Raw genomic sequence first — 25,506 nt, 5'->3', positions numbered from 1 at the left:
GCAGTACATTTCTCTTGTTCCAATATTTCCAAACGAAGAAAAGGACAAGGAGTTCAAGAGAAAGAGGAACTGAAAGTCGAACGAAGAAAAGGACTGCAATTGAAAGAGAAAAGGGGAATGACAATAAGAGTCGAGGCAGCCAGCGAAGATCAAAGACCTACAATTGAAGAAGTAAAATTAATTTTCTTGTTCTTGATTATTTTTAATAAAATTTTTATCATCACATTTGTGAGGTTTTTCTAATAAAAATGGAGTCAAACATAACACAATTCAGATTTCATTTACTCATTTTACAAGGAATCGTAATTCATTAACTTCTTAAATAGGTAAATATATTCTCAATTATATTGCATTTGGTATTATGTATGATAGTAATTTAATAAATAAATAACAGAAAATAAGAAAGTTAGTTTCGCCTCTTCAATTATAAGTTTTTAACTTTTACCGGCTGCTTCGACTGTGAGCCCTTCTTTCCCTTACTTTTTCTTGAAATTCCTATGTCCAAAACTATTTATTTGTCCCTTTTCATTTAACCCAGGTCACGATTCGTTCACATTTACTGTGAATCAGGAAATGGTTCGTTTACATTTATTTCAATCTAGAAGACGAATTTCACGCCTCGTGCATTTTGCAGATAGCCTTTGTATTTTGTAAATCATGAAAATCTTAGAGTACACCATAGTGACACACAATTGTTTTATTCTTCGTTTATTATTTATTTGTTATTGTTTATTTACATATTTCCTTATTATTTACTATGGTATCCATATAAATATTTGTGAATAGCATTTTCTGCCACATTATAATATAGAGAATGTAACAAGTATACCTTAAAATATTGAAAGAGATAGGGTAATTCAATTTCATCACTAAATGTGCTGTAACATAGTATCCGATCTGCTTTCATTTTGCAGTAATAATGCCTTAAAGTTAGCACTATGTTTCGAAACGAAGTAGCTCACACATACAGTGTCACTCGAAATTGATCAAATATTAGACTGAAATATTGTCCATATTTTAATTACTGTCACTTTTTGAAAAAAACTCGTACATTATCATTCCTAGAGTCATTTTACAGGGTAAATCTTCTATATAACAATAGAAGAAAAAAATCTTTATACATTTTGTTGTATCCCCTATGACTTAATTTTTATAAATCTTTAAAGATCGAAAATATTAGCGAAAAAGAACGTAGGTAGCGTACATATGTAGTCTAAACCAACAAACTGTCGGCAGTTAGCTGTTCAAAATTGACCGAGTGATCGACAGAGTTGAGGCTGTTTACAACAGAAGTCTCATTGAAAGACTTAGGTCTATGAAGGTCTTAACACGTGTTAAGGCTTTCCGAAACAAACACTACTTTTTCAGGCATCCGAATTCTCTAGGTCAACGGAATATTTTAATGTATTTGTTTCGCTGATATGCATGAGCTACCCTTCGTTTTAGAACACAGTCCTAATTTTAAGGGGATATGGTAATCACGTGACTTTCCAAGATTGACAGGTCGGTATCTACTGTCACAGTCATTGTTACAGGAATAGTATTACCTACAGACACGAAGCTGTCTAATGAAGGCGAAATGGAGTTACTCTATAATTTCAAATTGAAACCGTGACTTAGAAAATTTTCTCCTCCACTACACATACTAATACATGAGCCACATGCATATGAGCCCAACGCTTTGGTAGCTAGGAAAAATCGAAAAAGAAAGCAAGTGTGACTCTCGCTCTTGAAACGCTAAGATTCAACTATTCAAGTTGCTGGCAAGAGATACGAACCACGCATGATCTTTTCAATTGCCCAAATATTTTCATTTTTCGAGTTGTTAAAAGGGAGTAGTACCGGATCTAGTATTCTAGAGGCTTAAGACGTCACAAATGTTTGGAACTCCATTAAAATAAATAAATTATGCATAATATATATTGTCTTATTCCTATGTAAAGTTAAATACACATAAAATTAAGAACATTTAGATCAAATATTTGAAAAAAACATCTGTTTCTCATTTATCGTGATAATAATGTAGCTATATAATCTATAGTCTAGGTGTTAAAAGCTAAGGATAACTCCATAAACTTTTATCCGATTTGCTTGAAATTTTTGGCAATGGTTGCTAATAGTATTCTGTTCATTTGCACGTACGGAATTTTCGGTTAAATGATGTATATTTTTATTGCTGTGCAAAGACACCTATGTTACGGGTTTCGTGGCGACCTTCTGAACGTAAATCCACTACTGATGTGATTTCCAAAGATTTTTATGAAATTTTGAGATCAAACGATAACATTCTGAGGAATATCTTTATGTGTATTTTTTATAAACAATTAAAATAAGTCTGTATACATATTTACAAATTAATAATATTCTCAAGGAAGGTTGTTGGGTACCTGCAGATGACAATTTCTTTCTAAGTGACAGATTCTGCGTTCGATACCTAGTGTAGAAAGAACTTTTCCGTCTTTCCTAAATATTTACATTACATGTTATATTATTTCATAAATACTGCAATTTTTGTATACAAATTTTAATTCATACATAAATACATATTTAATAAATATGCATGACCAGTCGGAGACAGGAAGATCAGGGAGCACGCGATGTAATGCGAATGAAGAACGTGTCCTTCAATACACGAAGGAAAACCCTCAAACGAGTCAACAGATGGAGAGATTAATTGGAATGCCACGCTCGACTGTACATCGCATTTTACATGATGAAGGAATATCCTTGTCACATGTACCGTGTACAGTCACTAAAACCTGCTGATGTACCGGTGAATATAATTTTTTGCACATCGTTACGGGAGAAACACGAAGAAGATGATAGTATCTTTCAAAGAATTCTGTGGACGGACGAAAGCACTTTTACAAGAACTGGCGTTTGTAATACACGTAACACTCATATTTGGAGTTATGAAAGTCTATATGAGATAAGGTCCATTAATTTCCAACATCGATGGAAACTTAACGTCTAGGCAGGAATACTAAGTAATGAAATTGTAGATCAAGTTTATCCCGGATACATTAATAGCCAGCACGTACTTGGAATTTTTTCAAAATGAGTTACCTTAACTCTTGGAAAATATTCCATTAACTGTACAGAATACTATGCTTTTCCAACAGGATGGAACACTAGCTCATTTTGGGCAAAATGTTCGCGCATTTTTAAATAACTGCTACGAAGATCGTTGGATCGGGCAATTTTTTTTCTACTTTGTAGATAAGTTCTATAACACTCGTATTACTAAGTATCAGCAGAATTTTGTTAAATTGCGAGCTGACTGCGCTCCACTGAACTTTCTTCTTTCAAATGAACCCTTGCCCAGCTCAAAATCTCCTCATATAAGGACGAAGAATCGCAGAGCGTAAACCCATGTTTTTGTCTAATTTTGCCGGTAAAGTCACCGCCTTGACATATCCGGATCCATTCCCTTAAATCTCAACATTTTGAAAAGGAGATAATATTGGTCACATTTGCCTTCTCTCTTAACTTTTCACAGCTGTTGAAGCGCTGAGTTTACGTATACGTGGCTCGTGTAGTAGTATGTGTTATCAGGTGTTTTCTCTCGGTGGCGGTGTTTGACGATAGGTTTCCCTGCGTCGAGCTGTCGTGAGCTCGAGGCAGGACAGCCTGACAACTTCGCCATATCCGCCCTGCAAGTCGCTCAACAAAAGGGACAATTGTCCAGATGTGCGCCAGGCACTTTCGTGCCAACTACAACGAAAAATCAACAACGATATGCGACTCTTGCAGTGCAGGTACGGCGGCAAATCTCGACTAGCTCGGCGGAAGAGGAAAGGTCGTGGTTCGTATGCGCAGAGGAATCAAGCCTTCACGGCAAGGCAAAGACGAGACGTCGATTATCTTCCACAGATGTTTATTTGACAATATAGGGCCGTGTAGACGGCACGGTTGCGGAAAATTACAGGTGGTCAGTACAGAAACAAAAACGTGTCCTCACAATCTCGGCACACGCGGACTCGCCCGTTACAAACATTGCGTCGATCTTACTGACACCGGAATAAGCGAAACGAGATGTGAAATTACATAATACCGCGATATCGGAGACGTACTCGGGGAACCCGAATTGCGCCTAGCACTAACGGCAAAACCTCAGTAATTAGGGACCAAAGTAATTTATGCAGCTTACCCTTATTGCTCTATTCGCTAGCGTCTTCCATCACGTATCAGCAACGAATGACGACGCTCGGCACACGCGCAAGTGACCCCCCCCCCCCCCCCCCCCCCCCACCCATTCGCGGCACGTCCCTCCCCCGCACAAGCGTTACAGCCCCTCTGCGTAATCGCTCTGATTCAGGCGCGTATGCGAGCAGCGAGGCCCCGCTCCTCTCCGGCGACGATCCGTATTTGCTCGGCATCGTGGAGACTCCCCCCAGGACTTCCTATGGCTCCTGCCGCCTGGACAACGACCTCCACCCTCGCCTTCACCCTCGCCTTCTGCTTGAGCCTTTGTAGAAGGGCAGCACCGCGGGACCATCCCTCAGCCGGTTGGTAGATTTTCCTCAGCCTCACTGGTCCACCGCGGAGGCGGCAAGTCCCTCAACTCCGAGGGTGGAGGGCCCCTGTACCATCCGGTGTACATACAGCGCCCGAATCCGGAAACTGCACGGCCAGGGGACGGGGACGGCCTCAGAGTCCCTCAGGTCTCCTCCACGGCCCTGAAACGTCGTGCGCGCTCGGCTTGGAGGCACCCGAAATTAGCGACAATTCCAAATTCACGATATTTTCCCCCAGGAGACGTCTCTCGGCATGTGTTCCGCAAAGGGGCTGTACGGTCCTTCTTTTCCTTAAGTTTTCGTAATTTCGCAAATGGGAACGACGACATGCGCAACGTCACAATATGTATAATTGACAGTAACCCTAACCTAGAACTATATCCTGTGACGTGGCACAAGTGCCAGTCACAAAGCCGAACCCTTCCCGGGGCAAGAGGGGCCTTTAGTGCGCAGCATCGAGAGTCCAACGCATCACTAACGCCTCTTTTGCACTCGAGCTACCAGGGTTCTCGCAGCGGCCTAGGTGCTAGCTTTGGTAGGAGACAGGTACGAGACCACCACGGCACCACCGACACGGTCGCTTGCGGCAGATCCCCGGAATCGGGGAGCGACCAGGGTACCAGCCGCTCCAGAGTCACTTCACCCGGCGAGTGACACGACGCCTAAATTGGCAGGTTGTCGTAACCCATCGGGCCACTGAGGAAGGACACACGATGGGAGGGCTGCCCCACGGATGTACGAGGACGAACCGGTGACCACCTCGCCCCGCGTTCCGGGGAGAGGTCCTTAACGGAGAGGTGCAGTGGCGGAGCCATGGGAGCCATCTCGCGGGCGGAGGATGGCAGCGGACCCCGGAAGTGCGACGTCTAATACTGTGCCTCGGATCCACGACGCAAGAAGAGTTCCAGGGGGACTCAGGGAGGCCCTGCCAATCAGCCGTCAATCTTCGAACGGCGCCACAAATTGTTGGTCGCGAAATCGCGCGAGATGAGCGAGCCAATCGGGGCACGGTGGGGGAAGCGTCGCGTGCTGAGATCCTGCCGCACGCAGCGATCTCGGCCTTCTTCTTGTGCGGGGCGCTGACCAGGTCGCAGGTGGTAAGTCTTCCTCCATTGTTCTCCCCGGTTGACTCGGATTAGATCGGTTCGTAAGCGGAATCTTGAGAGGACCGACTCCTGGTGGTCGTGTAGGCCGTGTTACAGGAAGCGGCGTGATAACGAACGGTTGTCGCGTGCGGGTACATCTTCGACTTGCTGGTGTAACCTCGGTGTAACAGCAGCCAGGCGGGCGATTCACTTACGCGTGCCGAACGCACATTTCAGCCTCGTCGTCGCTCGGAAACCTTTGTTACGCGATGGCTGTAGCGGGGAACGGGTAACTGCCCGCGGCAACGTGTCGCGGGACAGCGCGTGTAATTAATCGCTCATACTCTGTACGTTTCTCGCTCGAATACATCTTTTATTACCTGAGAAAACCGTGCTTTGACTGGCGTTTTCGCCGTAAGAACCCGAAATCCCAGAAACGTTCCTCACCCTGCGCTCGAAAGAACCTCGCCCCTCTCCGCGCGAAGAACTAGCCCGGGCCGCGGTTTTGGAAAACGGGAGACGTATTCCACGCCGATATCGAAAGATACCTGACGCCCACGGAAAAATCAAGGCGTGGGACGCGTAGTGGGCGGATCTGCACGCCCGTCCTAAGCCAGATACGGGTCGGCGGGACGGTCATGTCGCAATTCTAACCTCAATTTCTTAATTCAAGCGATCGCGCTAGCGACACGTAACACGTTGCGCACAACATCGCGACATCATTCGAGTAACATCCTATACTGTGCTTCTTCGCACGCGCTGATGACAGAATGGCGACAGGATGATAACACCACGGACCTATCAGCAGGCGAGCTTCTCGGTACGCCTGCGCGTGCATTAACACGAGCATGCACCAAGACATCGGACCCTATTAGGAGCAGGTACTCTGCAACGGTTCTCGAGGACACATACGCAATACAATACTTATTATCTGCTGAGGGGAACCACTGGGTCCAAGGAAGGAGACAACCTTCGAGAATAAATATCGCGGCGACAGCAACAGCAAGACGTTCTGGAGTTCGAGGTTCTGAAGATCACACCAACGCACTGATTCTAAACCTTTCCAAGGCAGCTTTAATCAGCTCCTTGCATACTTCACATCGAGGCAGCTTTAACCAGCTCCTTGGTTCTTTCTAATCGAAGCAGCTTTTTAGGAAAGTTATTTTATTATTGCTTGTATTATCTTCATTATATTGTTTCATTTTATCCTTAATATCTATAATATTAGAATATGATAGATATATAATATATAATATCTAATATATATATACAGTATGTCCCACGAAATCCTGGACAGTCGATTATTTGCTAACCTATTAAAGATACGAAAAAAGTTTTTATATGAATTTGAATGGCAAGAGGGAGCTGATTTATTGGCCGTAACAATTTTTTTTTATCATTATTGTTTACAGAGATATGAAAGTTAAATTTGGTTTTTTAAATGGGATTATATATATATATATATATATCATATATATATCAGTAAACTTTTACGCGTAATATCTTAAAAACTATTTGAAAAAAGGTGTATACATTAATGTTTGCTGAATTCGTCTTGAAACGTACTATCTATTGATAAAAAAAATATATGTAATCCCATTTAAAAAACCAAACTTAACTTTCATATCTCTGTAAACAATAATGATAAAAAAAAATTGTTACGGCCAATAAATCAGCCCCCTCTTGCCATTCAATTTCATATTGTTTAAAAAGCGGTTATATAACGGGCATTTGGCTCGTCCGCGAGATTCGTAATTTGTTGGTATACGTGACCGACCGAAGGTGGCCTTCGGTTGGAGCATACGTTGTCCTAGCAGCAAAACACGATCAGCTGTCGTATGACTTGTTTTTGTCGTCAAAATTAAAGTTCAAACAAAGTAAGCGTTGTCGAGCAACGGTTTTGAACTCCAGGCTCGATGTCGAGTGGGGACATCGGAGCCTGAAGGAGAGAGAGAGTACATCGTACTACATTAGCACGAGACAAAAGATAATTTGTGAGCGCCGCGTAGTGGTAAAATTTGGCACGTCTTCCGCTTCGCGGAGACACGCGCGGCTCTCGCCCCAGTCGTCTTTCGACAATCAAGCTTGACGCAGTCAGTGCGACCGTACGTCAAGCGCCTCTCAGCTCGCCAGTTTTCAGATTTCAAGTAGTTTGGTTACCAGACACTTGAAATCTCACTAGCTCTAAAAAGCTGAACCTCTGTCGCCGACAGACTAGGAAACTCTGCTCGATTCGTACGTATACTACGTACGAAAGAGCACCTGGTTTGTCTTAGGAGACAATTGATCGAGATTTGCACTCTTGGAATCGGGGCCTGCCCTGATTCTCTGAGTCTCGTCTTCGTCTCGGAGCAACAAAGGCCGCTGCCTGTTGGATCCCTGAGAGGCGGGTTACAACAGAGAGAGATAACGTACGTGCCTATCACCTCTGCGTTACTCGTGCTCTGCCACCCCGTTTAGAAGCAACCCCCGTGTGACGAATAGAAGCACACGGTAAGGTGAACGGAGTCGCCGAGCCTCTGGCCGTCCTCAGCCTCCAGGACTAGCAATTCGCTGGTTATAGCGTGTCCCTCCGCTCACGAATCCCTAAGTTACTTGGATTCGTACGAAGCGAACCTTTCTAAAAGGTGCAAGGCGAAGAGAAGAGGTCCCTCCTCCTCTCAAGCCACTCGTTCATCGACGTCTTCTTCGCACCCGAAGAAGAGTCGATAATACAGTCCACTGCATTACCTTTGCGGTACTGGCAAGGTTTTGCTATCCCCTCCAAATAGGCTCGCGAGCGCAGCCTGGAGTTGGGAATCTTTGGTATAGCCAGATTTACACTCTTGCTTACCGCCGCGGTTCCGCCGCTATCTCTTTTTCAGACGCCAACGTCGCTAAGAGGAGCGCCGGCGTCACCAGCCACGACCACAGGGCCTCCGATCCACCGTCCACCCGAGCCGACGAGGACCGGAGCAGCACCCAGCCCTCTAGACAAAAGTTAAATAAACGTCGCTTAAAAGCCCTTTTCAGGGCCGACAAAATATAAAACTCGTGTCTTCGTTTTCTTTCGTATCCCCTCAATCTCACCTCATCCGGACCTCCGTTGGATCCCTTATTTTAAGCGATTCCAACACATATAAAAACTTTTTTCGTATCTTTAATAGGTTAGCAAATAATCGACTGTCCAGGATTTCGTGAGACATACTGTATATTAGTTGTAACAGTAGTATTATTCCTTACAAGACTCTGAATTGCACTTAGGAAATCTGAAAATATAACATAGGAGCATATTCTATCTTCTAAACAGATTTCTACCGCTTCTGTTAAAGCTACACATTCTAACGTAACAAATATCACTAATTTATCTGATAACTTTTTCTTTATTCTAATATTATAAATAAAATCCATTTTTACTTGTACAATGTCCTGCGACACCACACACGTGCAAAAAGAAACACCAAGCTCTGACTTCCGTTCTGACTACAGTCATTGTGAGTACGTTCCATTAAAACATATTTTATATCAGTTATGTATAGTTGTTTTATGGAGTTAAATATATTGTACTGTTTCACATGAGCACCTGCATAAACGTTATATGTAGAACCCTACAACTATAATCCAACACTGTTATCTGCCCGAATCAGATCTCGTAAGTCATCTTAAGTTGAAAAGTATTCGGTCAATAAATAAGCAGTGCTAGTTGCGAAATCTGTTAGTAAAAATACGTAACAGACTATACTAGAACTAGTTGCTTTAAGTTTAGCTATTAATTGTATAGACGTCAGTTTAATAAATTTTGTTATAGAGTAATTTAAGAGAAATCGATAATTATCGAAGTGATAATTATATATAATTATTATAATATATATAATATATAAAGTATCTAATATAATTATATATAATTATCACTCTCCATCGAATACGAAGTTCCTACAGTAAAATTGCAAGAAAGAACTTTACAGGAATCGATCGCAGGACTTGCTGTTTACAAGGAAGGCATTCATTCCACTTCACCGCCACAGCTTCTGTAATGCATATTTATACCTATAACAGATATACGAAAGGGCGTAACTTCAATTGTTTATATCTTTAAAACTATCGAGTAACTACATTTAATGTTGCGTATATATCATTAGAAACTAGTATACTATCATCTGACAAAAGCTCATTAAAACTGAAATCAGACAGTTGGGGTAATTCCTTATAATTATATACAGGGTATCCTAGGTTTTAGTGCTCAAATTTTGTCAGTATATTTTATGGCGTTAAATAAGAAAAAGATGTTTATAAACATAAGTCAATTAAAGGTTTATTAAAAAGTTATCGCACAAATACGGAGTACAAATGGAATAGTAAACGACTTGCTGCTACTGCGAGCATTGGCTTGAATAGATCAGTGTACTTACTATCTGACTTCGACACTTACAAAGTTAATTAATACCCCATTTAAAAATGTCCATCATTCTTGATAATATATGGTTGACAGCCATCAAAGATCGAATTTATAACTGTGAGAACTTTCGCATATCTCTGTATTCTCAATTCGTAAATACTCGTAACAGTTTGATATGAAGTTCAACGACACACTAACAGCTATTATTGGCGAAAACTACTTCCAAAATCTTTGGCAACCTGAGACACAGCTTAAATTGTCGCCCGAACCATATATTCTTTTAATACGTCAATCGATGTATCTTTGTATTCTCTTTAGAAAAGTATTGGATGTCTTAGTTCGAAAGTTGATTAATTTAGGAGCAATGAGTTTAGTTCCAAATTACCACAATAGGCGACACACTGTGGGACGGAAGACTCTACCCCTTGTCGACCGCCTACGGCAGCGACAGCGATCGCGATGCATGGTCGCTTTGGGTTTGCCGGGATCATTTGGTGATTAAGCAGATTACGGTGCAGGCTCGCTGGGTACTTCAGACCCTCCTGCTCATAGAGTTGACACTTTCAAGTGGACGGCGAACGCGCTCGCGACCCAAACTTACAGCAATGGGAAGCGACCTTTAGGCATAGGCTCTGCGCTCCTACCCTTAGCCCGTTACATCTCATATCTAGTAAACACCCTTTTCCACTAAGAAAAAGGCCCCAACGATAATTCATGGACTTCCCTGATCGTCCAATGATATCATTTCCTAGAAATCCCGCCTTTTCCCAATATTTCTGGACCCAAGGATAAATCATTCCCTTTTTTTTTAATCTCTTAAACAATCTGTCAATATCAGTTCTCGGGAAACCCGCTTTCCCCGAACTACGAAGGTCCCAAAAGGTTCCACCCCTCCTAGCGCGCACCCTTAAATACCGGCCCTCAACAAGGAGCGAGTCAGTCTTGAGTCTTGAGCAGTCTGGAACTTGGCACGAAAGTACCAAAAGCGTATCTCTGTAAAGTATTGTAAGAACCAACGAAATAAAAATACTGAAAACGATATCCAGTCCAGTTCCTTGGAGCACCTTGACGACATAATTTGGTTGCAGCGGCAAGGGATATCAACCTTTGGGCTTATCCAGAAGAAAATATACTAGTTGTGCTAGTTATTCCACAAGTGGAAATTTCTGGAGGTATCCTACAACGAACCCGAGAGCTCTGAAAATCTGGGAAAACTGGAGACCAAGTGGACACAGTGGAGAAACAGCAAAAACAACGTAAGTACTTCCAACGATACATTATTTGACATTTTGCAAGATTTCGTAACTGCTCCTCCTGACATGTCAAGAACGCAAAGTCCGACTCGTACTCAAATCGACATGAACATATTAGCTGAAAAATTACTTCAAGTATGCGATAGACTCAAAAGTTTAGAAGATAGAACAGAACCTAGACAAACAGTACAAATATCAGATACTATGAGACATAGAGACGACACATACATTCCGATCACAATAAGAAAATACCAGGAATGCCTACCACTAATTCCAGACTACGATGGATCTGGATTACGATGGACTGAGACATTTATCAGTATACTGATCAAAGTTTCTGCTATGCTAGACCAAGCCCAACACCCATTGTTACTATTAGCTATAATATCACAAAAATTAAAAGGCCGTGCAGTATTAACAATCCGACCAGATACAATTACATCAATACCAAAACTAATAGAGAAGGTACGATTTCTTTTTGGAAGAACTGTGGATACAGCATCTCTAAAAACTAAACGAGATTCGTGCAGACAAAAACCGAATGAGTCCATCAATGAATTTATACACCGATTCTCACAAGCACAAGACGAATTACTGGTCGCAGTAAATACTGAAAGAAGACTCCAAACATATATTGACATCAAGGAAATCGTCTGCAACGAAGAAAGGATCCAAGCATTCAGGTGTAACGTAAAAGCTGAAATATCTCAATATTTATTCAGTTAACCGCTTGAAACATTGAACCAAGCGTTCGAAGCAGCCTGCATGTATGACACAGAACTTCACTACATGCGTCAACAAGCTAGTACGTGGACACAACTAAGAGACCACAGAATACAAAGGGTGTCCTACAAGCCAGTCCAAAGAAATCCCGAAAGAAGGTGGGAACCTAGAGAATACAATTTCTGTAAACGACGAGGGCATACAGATAACGAATGCAGAACGAAGCAGTGGAGAGAGAGAGAGAAGACAGACGAATGGAGCAATAGCGAAATTTTCAACGGGGTCCGCCGAATTCAACACCACCAGGGAGACAGTTATCATCGGAAGTACTACGACAACGGCAGCAGAGGAACATCGTGTGTACCACTCCCCGTTTGTTCGACTAGAACTACCAGGACTCCAACCTACAACGTTCCTCATCGATACAGGTAGTGAAATCTCGATAATCAAGGAGAAACAAATCGCGAACGAAAATCTACCTAAAGGCAACCCGCTCACACTTAGAGACATCACAAATAACACTACAGACACGTTATACTCGATATTTGTTTCATTCAATGATAAATGCAATTCATTTCAAGTAATTAACAATAATTCTCTGATTTTACAAGATGGAATACTAGGGGCAGACTTTTTCTTCAATCACAATTTTTCCTTTTCATGTAATACATTCAAGATAGGCAATATCACTAAGCGTCGACTCAATACGAATACCAATTGTCAAAATAAGACAGTAATCGTCAATTTTATAAGCAGGATTGGAGCAATTACGAAACTCGATGCGAATGGTCACCCTATACTTTCAAATTCTCTGAAAAATCAAATCGAATCAGTAGAAGATTTCGATGAAAAGTTGGTGTTCCATATGCAGAGCAGCAATAAGACTGATGAAAGAATCAATTTATTACAACAAAACACTCGATTAGACCACTTAACAGAGGGTAGAGATCAAATTTGGGAAATTGTTTCTAATTTCCATGACATTTTTGTTTTACCCGGAGATCCTCTTCCTAAATATTTGATTCTCGAGCACGAAATTAATACTACTGACGAGATTCCTATACATACTGAACAGTACCGGTACCCCCCGATACACCAAGACGAAATTAAACGACAAGTTACAGACATGTTAGAGAAGGGCATCATCAGAGATAGCGATAGTACATACAACAGTCCATTATGGATCGTTCCCAAAAAGATAGACGCATCCGATAAACAAAAGTGGCGTCTTGTCATAGATTACCGGAAATTAAACAAAAAAACTATAAAAGATTCTTATCCGATTCCTAATATAGATGAAATTCTAGATAAACTCGGTAACTCAAAATACTTTTCAGCCTTTGACTTAGCTTCCGGTTTTCACCAAATTGGGGTTAAAGAAACAGACATTCACAAGACAGCTTTTTCGACAAATGACGGACACCATGAATTTGCTAGAATGCCCTTCAGGTTAAAGAACGCACCGCCAACATTCCAAAGATTGCTGAACCGCGGGTTACAGGGACTGACAGGCAATAATTGCTTTGTATATATTGACGACATTCTAGTGTTCGGTAGGATTTTAGACGAACACAATAAAAACTTAAAAACTCTTTTTGTATGGCTGAGACAGTGTGGACTGAAACTCCAACCCGATAAATGCAAGTACTTAAAACCAGAGTTGGAATACCTAGGGCACATTATCTCAGCCGACGGCGTTCGACCTAATCCGAAACGTATCGAAAAGGTAAAAACTTATCCCGCCCCTAGAAATCCTAAGGAAATAAAACAATTCCTAGATCTATGCGGCTATTATAGAAAATTCATAAAAGAATTTGCCAAAATTGCAAAACCACTTAACCACCTTTTAAAGAAAGATATAAAATTTCAGTGGACTAACGAACACCAGACATCTTTCGAAATCCTACGCAACGCCTTAATAACGCAGCCCTTATTACAATACCCTGAATGAACCGAACCTTTTATATTAACGACGGACACGAGCAATTATACTTTAGGCGCGGTACTATCACAAGGAACTATAGGGAACGACAAACCGGTTGCGTATGCCTCGCGTACTTTAAATAACGCTGAGACCCGATACTCGACAACAGAAAAGAAGTTATTAGCGATAGTTTGGGCAACCAAACATTTTTACCAATATTTGGGCGGACGAAAGTTTACCATAGTGACCGACCATAGACCACTCGTCTGGTTGATAAACGTAAAGGACCTGAATTCGCGTTTGATGCGTTGACGGTTAAAGTTATTAGAATACGAGTATGAAATAGTATATAAACAAGGAAAATCTAACACGAATGCAGACGCTCTCTCACGATGTAAAGTTAGAGTACTCGAAAATGATACCTTAGAAAAGGAACTAGATAAATATATAACATTTTATTCTCGTAACCCTCAAATAACTACAGAAGACGAGGAATTCATTGACGAAGTAATAGGTTACTCAAAAACAGACGCGCTTAAGGACTCCAAAGGTCCTCCGATTCGATCCGAGATAAAAATCTGTCAGGGATACTTAACCCTCACACGCTCCTCGTGTGAAAATTCACACATTTTGTGCTTTTAAGTGCTGTATAATTTTTTATTTCTTTGTAAATGTGTTATAACTTAATGTATTTGTCTAAAATATGAATATATACAGTCGGTCACGAAAATATTCAGACACCACTATAGTTTTGCCTATTGTAACAACCAGCCGCGACCTTATCTGTGAGGAAATCCAGTGTCGCAAGACATTTCCCCTTTCATAGTTAATAAATGACAAGTGATAATTAAATTCGAATAGTGGCAGTGATAGAACACCCTAACCTCGAATCCTTAATCGAATCCTTAATCGAACCCTCGGGCCAGCGACACGCGGCGCGCGTGCGCACACACAACGGAACGCTTCCCATTACGCGTGCGCACAGGATTGGTACATCATCAGGGCGACATCTTATGGCACGCGATAGAACACACGTTGACGATAGGATGATGACAGTACGAGCCAATCAACAAACAATGCTCTCTGTGCGCCGGCGCAAACACTACCAGACGTATGCACCAAAAATCCGGAACCAATAGAGAGCGCATATCCTGCGATGACTCCTACACGCGCAGGCGAAACACAACGCTACCCCTACACTGAGGTCAGTCACTGGGCCCAAAAGAGGGAGGCAATTTCCCTGTATAAATAGGGCAGCGCCAGCACCAGGAGACAGTAGAAAATAATAAGAATTAAAATACTAGTTCTCTCCAAAATTCCAAACCACACCAAGGCAGCTTTAACCAGCTCCTTGACTCTCTCATTCAAGGCAGTTTTAAACAGCTCCTTGATCTCCTCGTTCAAGGCAGCTTTAAACAACTCCTTGATCCCTTCGGTCTAGGTAGCTTTAACTAGCTCCTAGATCACTACAAACCGAGGTAGCTCTAACCAGCTCCTTGGATCCTCCGAATCGAGGCAGCTTCGATCAGCTCCTCGATTACTGACCGAGGCAGCTTCAACCAGCTCCTTGGCCTTTCCTCGACACACATTAATTCCGATCGTCACTGCCATCTGCTCAAATCAAAAGTAATTAATATTCTGTCTATACAGAATTTCGTGATAAGTATTAATTCGTAAAATGATAGGAATCTATCGCACCGAAGACTAAAGGTAGTACTACAATAAGAATAGAATTAAGAATCTTAGTATTGTAGAACATTTAGACTAATAAATGATTTCATGTATTATTTTAAAAGAGAAATCATAGTCTATGAAACTTATTTCTTAACCGCACGCCACAGGAATCCTACTCCCTGTTCACAGGTAAGCCGCTCTATCTGGGGACGTTTTATGTACAACGACACAAGATTCGTTACACGTCTAGAAACAATAATTAGAGAAATAAGAACACACATGAAAATCAAAACTGTGAGTACACTAATCAGAAACCCCAAAAAGTAACAAAAAATGTACTGGCTTAAAAAACATGTGCAAAATCAGGGAGAACTGTTAGAAACGTGTGACGCACATGTCGGTCAACGGGCGACTGCTATTCAGTAAATATGGGACAAACTATTACAAGGATATGAGAATTATGTTGACAGATCACAGCAAGGGGTAGTACAACGAGAAATTTTGAAATCCATAATACTCTCCAATGACCCTTACAGATCGTGAAATACCATAATGCATGATTATGGTAAAATCTGTCCGATGAAGATTTGATTGCGCTCCATACATTATTCCTTTCCCTCTATAATTATAGATACATAAAACATAATTTTCTAATAAATTATGTAGATTTCAACTTTGAATGTTAATCTTTACCATAATCATGCATTATGGTATTTCACGATCTGTGAGAGGCATTCGAAAGTGTTATGAATTTCAAAATTTCTCGTTGTACTAGCTCTTGCTGTGATCTGTCAACATAATTCGTATATCCTTGTAATGGTTTGTCCCATATTTACTGAATAGCAGTCGCCCGTTGACCGACATGTGCGTCACACGTTTCTAACAGTTCTCCCTGATTTTGCACGTGTTTTTTAAGCCAGTACATTCTTTGTTACTTTTTGGGGTTTCTGATTAGTGTACTCACAGTTTTGGTTTTCATGTGTGTTCTTATTTTTCTAAATTTTGTTTTTAGGCTCATAATTTTTAGATTACGGTTTTTTTTCTTTCAGAACGATCTGAATTGAGATCGAAATATCGGAAAAATGCTTCAAAATTAATGCAAAAGTGCTCTGATTGCCGATAACAGTTTCTTTTATTCTTAAGGTGTTTGGTTATTTTTGTGATAAACCGTGTAGATTAATAGACATTGCTTGACAATTCCTTTTGGATATTCTTTTGGAAATTCTTTTTGGAATTGCTAGTCAATTTTATTCCTTTGCCCTTCCTAATACCATGCCGAAGATATTGGTGACTCGCGCCGGTGTGAATAAAAACATAACCCTGGGACGGACCGATACTGCGAAGGTTCGTATCGTATCGTATTTGTTTGGGAAGTCCATATCACTGTGCTGGGTCTCACTTTTCGAGATAGAGAGTATTGAGTGATAGAGTAGTGGTAGGCCCATGCTCCTACATGTCACTCTATACAGTCAAACCTTTTCCTGGTTAAATAGTTCGTTTCTGACATATGATTTTTTTCAAACAATTTCTGTACTGAACTAACAGAGTATGTTTACATAAAAAATTGATATTAACTTTCGATGTAATAAACAATTTTACGGACGGGTTTTCCAAATCCAGCGGTGTAGAGTTATCCCTGAAAGCCGTGATCACTAATATTCTTACGTTTTGTATAGTACCTACTCGTTTTCGTTTCATTTTGTGCAATAAGGTATAAAGTAGTGTATCCAATAATATCAAAAACATTTTCTAAAATATCTATGAATGTAATTATATTAAACTTTTGAAGATGAAATATTGAACTTACTTTAATACGTTTGGTATATTTTAAATATCGGTAGTGATGATTGTCGTAGTTAAAATCACGGGGAGTAAATGTGATGTCATGACTTCGCTTTAACTTGTTAGCCAAGGACTTCTGACGTTGTACGTGCATTTTCTTAGTACGGATCCATGAATCGGTCTCTGAAAATGAATAATTGTTACGATCATAAACAGTTGAAAATTGTACTTTACTTTAAGGTAATTGACAAATTTGTCATTAGTGTTATGTTTGTGTACGTCTCGTGATAATATATTCATAAAAGAAAACTAAGACGTGATATTATACAGGGTGAGAATAAATAGTTTATAACTTTTAGCGTAGATAATACTAGCCATATAAAGCAGAAAAGTTCTAATAAATATGGGTCAAAAAATTATTATGTCCAAAGTTATAAGCAATTTTTGTTTCGATTTATTTGAGTGATTTGCTCGCTTCAAGAACTATTGAGCTTTATGTGTATTTCTAATTTCCGCGGTCAGAAAAGATCAGAAATAAAAGAATCCTATATTACGATACATATGTAGAATGGGAAAATAGATCCCAATAACATAACTTCAAAAAAGCAAGAAAAAATACGCCAAATACACGAAGAAATTCAAAACAAAAATATCTCAACAGTAACCCAAAATACACACACAAACAAGTGGAAAATTGAAGTGAAGTACAAGTTCATTTAAACGTAGTTTAAAACTTCTTAAGTTTTTTATATATAAAAAGATCAATATATTAAGCTCGTATCTTCATGATACTGTTGTTACACCAATGGCTATGTTTACTGTTTTATGAATATTTTAGTATTAAGTTTACACAGATGTAACATCTAGAGATTTGCTTCCATGTCCTCCGGCTGGAAGTTAAATACTTGGTGTGGCCAGGCAAGATCACTCATTGACATCCACTTCTTATCTCTACAAGTTGTCAGATAATTTGTCAATTTAAAATCTTGACGATACGAAAACACTTTCATTATTTTGTATCGTAGAATAATTAAGACTATTCATTGACACCTTGCCCTTGCCTGGCCACGCAAAGTATTTAACTTCCAGGCGGCGGACATCGAAGTAAATATCTAGATGTTACGTCTGTATAAACTTAATACCAAAATATTCATGATATTGTTACATCCGGCCTTCACCTGGTACCATTTTTCGGTGTCAATCAGCAAAATATGCTGATGCATTTCAAAGTATGTGACTTAGCATGCAAACGATTGCAACCAACTCAATCGAGCTAATTCGGCAAACCGATGTATAAGTGTTCCTCTTTTTGATGTTATGATCCAAAAAGGAATAATATAAGAACAACCGTCAGCGCACGTCAGAAGTGAAACAGAAGTGAAAAAGAAGTGAAAGAGAAGCGAAAGAGAAGTTGCATAGAATCAAGGATCAGTGAGAATCTCTGATCACCACCCACGCGAGAGCTGTAGCATTGTAACAGGAAGGGCGTATTGTAACGTTTAATCGAAAACCGCGTAAGAATTGTAAGGTATCGCGAGCATACTCGGCGAAATCCGAAACAGTCTCCTTAGACTGCGTCGAGGGAATCTGTGAAGTTTGAAATAGAAAACTGTGTGCGACAAGGAAACCACGTTGAGAAACGACCAGAAGCGACCAGCGATCCATTAACCTACAAGGTGGCAACGCTGAGACTGTACAGACAGAAAGGAAGAATTGGTATGTAATTTGTAACTTATTAAATATATGTGTTTAAAAGTGGAGTTAAAACGATGTCGATTAGCATATGCGACCTACCGAACGTGCTCTCTACAGGAGATTCCGTTGCGCTCATAACAGACACGGCAAAAACGACGCATGATTCTTTTCGGTTATTACAGTTGAAGTCGATCGGATGAACGGCCTGTATCAGCTGTTCGAATTTCAGGCCCAACGTCAAGTGGGAACGCCAGAGCCTGAGAGAGAGAGAGGGAGAGAGAGAGAGATAGAGAGAGAGAGAGAGAGAGAACGTCACAGAAAATAGACAGAGACATTAGAAGACAATGACCATCGCATTGCGGCAAATTAGCGTTTCACGCTTACTCGAGACGCCTACCGATTTTCGGCAGTCAATCAGCGGATATCCACGCTAGAGTACATTTCAGTGACCGCTTTTTTGCTACCAAACACTTTTCAAAATGTTTCTAAAAATTCAGGAATCCTTTCGGAAAAGCCTAGAGATATGTTTGCATGAGGGTGTAGGCCATTTCGAACATCGATTAGAAACCTACGGTAAGTCCTTATTATTCACACATAGCATTTTTCTTCATTACTTTAGTCGGAGTCGCATTAAAGATTTACGTATAGAAATACATTTTTAAACATTTTGAGAAATGACAGGACATTCAAACCGAATTTCATTTTTTATATTTCAGTATGAACTCTTTGTCACGTTATTTAAAAAGGTTCAAGCTATCCCTTAGTGAGAATGCAAAATTTTCGACTTTCTGAAAAAGCCAAAGCAACCCCTTAATCGTAGATAAATATCAATAGCATTTTCAATTAGAGAGTATGCTTTCCCATTCGATGCAGTATCTCTCGACACGTGTTGCCAGTCGTCAGAGGCTCATTTAAGCCCAGAAATGCCTAGATCTTTAAAAGCTCGAGGCCTCGTCGAAGTCCGGACACTGATCTTAAAGGGGATGGGTCACTGTTACATCGGTATTTTACGAAATATAAAATCACGTATAACTAACAAACTAAGCGTTTCCGAGAATATAGCATATGGAGTTTTCGGTTTATTTTCTTGTCTTCTACCTGCATCTCCGAGTATTCCTACGAATTCAGAAACACCCTGTATATACATTGAATAGTAAGTGTAGTGGTCCGAATTATTGTGTTGTTGCACCTAGGACAAGAAATATTTAGAGTGTACTGATGGACAATTATGGGTCATTTTAAATTCTAACAACTTACCGTATTTCACACATGGAAGGTTATGATTTAGTAAGTAGAACAATTGATACTTTGCCTTTCAGTTGGATTTAATTTTCTATACATTCATAAAATACACAATTCAGTTATAAATTAGGAACAGTTTGATGCTATAAAAACATGTGCCAATTCAAATTTTGACTACTTATCTAATTTAACAACTTCGCCGAATGACCTCAAGAGTTGACAAACGGAACATGTGTTAGTTCCTTTTATCTAAATTTATGCGTATGACGCGTATACGCTGTGACGTGGCACAAGTGCCAGTCACAAAGCCGAACTCTTCCTGGGGCAAGAGGGGCCTTTAGTGCGCACCATCAGGAATCTAACGCGTTACTAACATCTCTTTTACGCTCAAGCTACCATGGTTATCTCGGCGTCCTGGATGCGAACATTGGCAGGAGACAGGTGCGAGAGAACAACGGAGCCACCAAAGCGGTCTCTTGCAGCGAATCTTCGAAATCGGGAAGTGGCCACGGTACCAGCCGCTCCAGAGTCATTCCACTCGGCGAGTGACGCGACGCCTAAATTGGGAGGCTGTCGTAGCCCATCGAGCCAACTCAGGGAGGACGCATCGATGGATGGGAATCAGCCGACGCGCGCGAGGTTGGCCACCTCGCCCCACGTCCCGGGGAGAAGTTCTTACCGGAGAAGTGCAGGGATGTTGCTACGGGAGACATCTCGTAGGCAGATGATGGCAGCAGACCCCTGAAGTATGGCGAGAGCCTTTGTAATGCGATCGCTGTAGCGGGAAACGGGTAACTGCCCGTGACCACCTGTCGCGGAACTGCGCGTATAATAATCTCGACAAGAACTTGTACGTTTCTCGCTAGAATATATTCCTTCTTACATCAGAGAACCGTGTTTTGGCTGGCGTTCTCGCCGTAAGAACCCAAAATCCTAGACACGTTCCTCACTCTACGCCTGAAAGAACATCGCTCCTCTCCGCGCTAGGAGCTAACCTGGGCTACGATTCGGAAAAAGGGAGACACATTCCACGCTGGTATCGCAAGATACCTGGCGCCCACGGAAAAATCAAGGCATGGGACGCGTAGTGGCCGGATCCTGCACGCCCGTCCTAGCCCGAATACGGCTCGGCGGGACGGTCACGTCGCAACGTATATGACGGGCAACGAGCCACACCGAGTGATTCCGAGAGTCGACGAAAGAAACATGTGTTTGTTCTTTTGTCTGAATGTGTGTGTAACGTGTATACGCATATTATGTCGAAACTCGGATGAATTTTCAAAACCGAAAAAGGAAAATAAGAATCCTGAAATTTTCGTGTGATTGACGAGGCAATGTTACGATATTATTGTTATACGTAGACCAATTTGGTTGTAATTGGTCACGTTCGAAAGCTCATATTCGATTTGAATACAAAAATGCCTTTAAATTTGGAGAATATTGCAAACCTGTCGAGATATTAATGAAATAACCCACATAGCGGACTTTATTGCAGGAACGTTGGAGAAATGTTGCTGCAGTATTCTATTGTTGCAGGTTGCAATATAATATTCCAGTGGCAACGATCCTATAACATTTCTGTAATATTGCGCACAAATAGTAGCAGTAGAAGCGGTACCACAGGTAATTGCAGAAACACAATCAACAAGTACGTCTCTGCATGAACAGAATGACATTCAACCCAATCTTCATTCAGATTTTCAATCATTTATGATGAGAAAAAGAACAACTATGTCTATAATCCTGCAAGATATGAATAAAAGGTTGGAGAAAATAAAACACAAATTACAGGACGAGTCATGTAAGAACAATAATAATTCTGAGGTCGAATTCGATCTGATTCGTTTACTGAAAAGATTAAGCGGAAGAAACGTTTCAATAAGAACTTCGTTAATGTTAAACAAAGTATTAGACGCGCGTATGGCAATGAGCTATAGTTGGCACGGAAAAAAATCAAAGAAACCAAAAGTTTCAAAAATCAAAAGTTTCGTCAATATCCACAAGCTAGTACTCAGTAAGTAACTTTATTATTTATCTCATTTCAACACTTAAAATTGTAAAATAAATTTAACCGTATTATCCCAGGATCACTACACGCTGTATGCGAAGAAAGAGGACATAGACGTTGCAATGCAGAGATAATCAATGCGCGGTCTAAATAGTTAGCCCAAGCAAAAACCCGGGTTATAAGTTCACACAGTGCATTGAACAGTAATGCTACAAATATTTAACCTATAATATATGAGATATATGAACATTTAATTGATGCTTATTGTAATTTAATTCATTTCTCTTGCATTTACCTTTAACGTTTCCGTAATACTGCGGTCACATTGCCGAAACGTTTCAGAAATATGCTCCTACAAAATATTGCTATGCAATAGCATAGGGTGAATAAAGGAGTGAACCTGCAAAGTCACACCGCATTATTGTTAAAGCATTGCAGGATCATTGCCACAATTTTGCTGAAACGTTGCAGGATCATTGCCGTAATTTTGCCGTTTCGTTGCAGGCTCACTGCCGCAATATGGCAAAAATAAATACTTGTAACGTTGTTGCAACTTTGCAAGAATACACTCCTGCAATATTGTCCAAGGTGGACATAGGAATGAATCTGCAATGAATATTGCAATATTGCACCGCATCATTGCAGAGAGGTTGCTGCAATGTTATGGTACTGTGTGGTAAAGGTTCAAATGTCCGGTTTTTGGGAAAAAGATACGCGGTAGCGGTCGGTTCATATATTTAGTGTCAGAAAAAATATGTCGCAGCGACGGTTCACGTACTTGACGTTGAAACGCTACCACGTCTCTTGATATCGAGGCTTTGGAGTGCAAGATCATCATATTTAAATGTGTACGGCCCATCAATATTGTTTGTATAAACAAATTCGAAGAATCGAGCGAAACCGTCAGCAATAGATACATCATGATTAAGAACATTCTTATTATAATACATTACAATAGGTTACAGATTCGTCTTACTAGATAGTACAAGTAAAATTCCAAAAGATCTTGGCATTAGTCGGAATGTTACTTTCAATACGTTTAACATAATTAGAACAATAAATTTGCGATAGCCACTTACAATCAGTTTTAAGTCTTATAAAGATGACACAATCGGATATCGAATTGTAACGCTTACACAGTCTATGAGTAGCCTTCTTAATTCTAATAGTGTGAATTAAATCGGACGTGAATTGCATAAGATATGAGGATTTATGAATAGTTTTGGTTGGAACATACATCTCACTAGAGTAGTTCAAGTGCATATGAAGAATAATTACTGAATCTTCAACAGTATTACTAGTTAAAATATAATCCCAATTAATCGATCCATAATAGTTATTAATATAGGAGGAATCAGGTACTTTAGAATCTTTGATAATAAAGCAGGAGTGAGGAAAAGATGTTTAAAACTGAATAGCTAGAAAAAGCTAAAGTGGTGGATGGTAAGGATCGAGAGGAATTAAGCAATCAGATGCTAAAAAGACTTGAAGATTGCGAAAAGTTGAGAATACAAGGTCTAGCGTTCTTTCAAGACAGTTCATTACAGTATTCAATTGGAATAGATCCAAAAGATTAAGATAATCATGTATAATACTGCATTCTCTTGACGGAGAACAACAAGCAGAGGAAGGGAAAACTAGACTACCATTAAAGTTATTCGACCAAAAAATGTTAGGTAGATTGTAATCACCAGCTACGAGAAGATCAGTACCAGGTAACAATGACGTGAGTAAATATTGTACCTATTTACAGCGAATCCAGTACAGTGAGGGGTCATTGGCCAGAAATAAGTATACCGAATCTATTATAATAGATTCAAAATGACATCGGACTTCAACGATGACTTGTTCTATGAGCCAACGGTAGAGTGCGACTAAACAAAAACTCATGAAGAGTGTGGCGACCCGTGCACGTGCACGGCGTCACATGGCAAAGAATCCGGCGATGCGTCGATCGCCGTCTTTTCACGCTCGGGCAGAATGGAAATTAGTTTAAGTTTGTATATATTTCGTGGCGCCGTTCTGCCCCAGCGTGATAAGCCGCCGCCTAACCGTCACGTAGTCCCAAGTGTTTAGAGAAACAGGATGCGCGGCGGGGGCCCAGGCGAGAAAACCAAAAAGGTTTTTCTGGCAATCGATCACGAGACACCAGCGAGCGACTACGCTTCAATAAATTGACAAACAACGAACATATGTGTGGAAGTGATTTCACACCCTACATTCCTTCCCACAACTTAAAAGAAAAACTTTCAAAAGTCAACTTTCTAAGAAATACAAATCGTCGAATGCATCCATCTCGAATACTATGGCATACCAATTTTTGATAACACGTTACAGCTGTCATATAGGGTGTAACAAATATACGTTGAAATATTTAAAGGAGTTGGTAGAATACCCCAATTAAATCACAAAATGTGCTATGATGTAATATCCGATCTGTCTTCGCTTTGCCCTAATAATGCATTCAAGTTTATATGTCTATACGGTAAACTAATAATCCCACAATTTTATCATTCTGCAGATATACTGAAGATGAGCAATAAAAGAAAAAAATTTTAATACATTTTAGTATATCTGTCACATTTTAATTTTTATACAGCGTTAAAGCTTGAAAATGCTTGTGAAAAAGAACGTAAGTAACACACAAAGATGGAGTGTAAATCAAAAGACTTCCGGCAATCAACTGTTCAAATATGACATAAATCGAAAAAACAGCGACCGTTTATAGTAATGTAACGACCCACGGTCTTCCCTCTCACTCTATCTATTACCCTGTTACTATATCTATTACTATCTCTCTCTATCTATTGCTATCTCTCTCTCTATCTATCACCATCTCTCTTTATATTTGTATCTTTCTAATACTTCATTATTATATTACTGCGTATTCTATTATCCTAACACTAATTAATATTTTTGTACCTTATTTTTATACCATATATTATAAGTTTCAATTATATGTTAACATAAAAGCAACGTATATCGTCCGATTTCATTCACGATTAGAATAAGACCGCTACTAGAAAGTAAGACATTACGCATGCGCTAACTCCGACTAGCGGGTATATAAGGAGCTGCGAAAGCAGCAGGAGACACACTTCTCCCTGGCATCGGGTTCCGAACAGACGAAGATCTTGAAGGCAGCTGATATACTCGTCCAGTGAGATCGAGACCGCTCCTTTAGAGGTAGCGACCGTTCTAGCAAATGGTAGTTGATGCTCCTTTCAT

The 25,506-nt window shown here is 40.4% G+C and overlaps 1 protein-coding gene across 2 annotated transcripts in view; it reads right to left on the bottom strand.

Annotated features, from left to right (window-relative positions):
• Positions 1 to 25,506, bottom strand: part of Cow (Proteoglycan Cow) — a 362,273-nt gene that overhangs the window by 58,658 nt on the left and 278,109 nt on the right. For both annotated transcript variants that reach the window (XM_076391853.1, XM_076391854.1), the window contains one exon: positions 17,359 to 17,516. In XM_076391853.1, the coding sequence (XP_076247968.1) occupies positions 17,359 to 17,516 (158 nt within the window). The remainder of the gene's footprint in view (positions 1 to 17,358; positions 17,517 to 25,506) is intronic.

Source organism: Calliopsis andreniformis, unplaced genomic scaffold (genome assembly GCF_051401765.1).
Source record: "Calliopsis andreniformis isolate RMS-2024a unplaced genomic scaffold, iyCalAndr_principal scaffold0133, whole genome shotgun sequence".
NCBI classification, from domain to species: Eukaryota; Metazoa; Arthropoda; class Insecta; order Hymenoptera; family Andrenidae; genus Calliopsis; species Calliopsis andreniformis.
The sequence above is the reverse complement of the archived record's forward strand: the minus strand, read 5'-3'. Positions and strand labels throughout refer to the sequence as shown.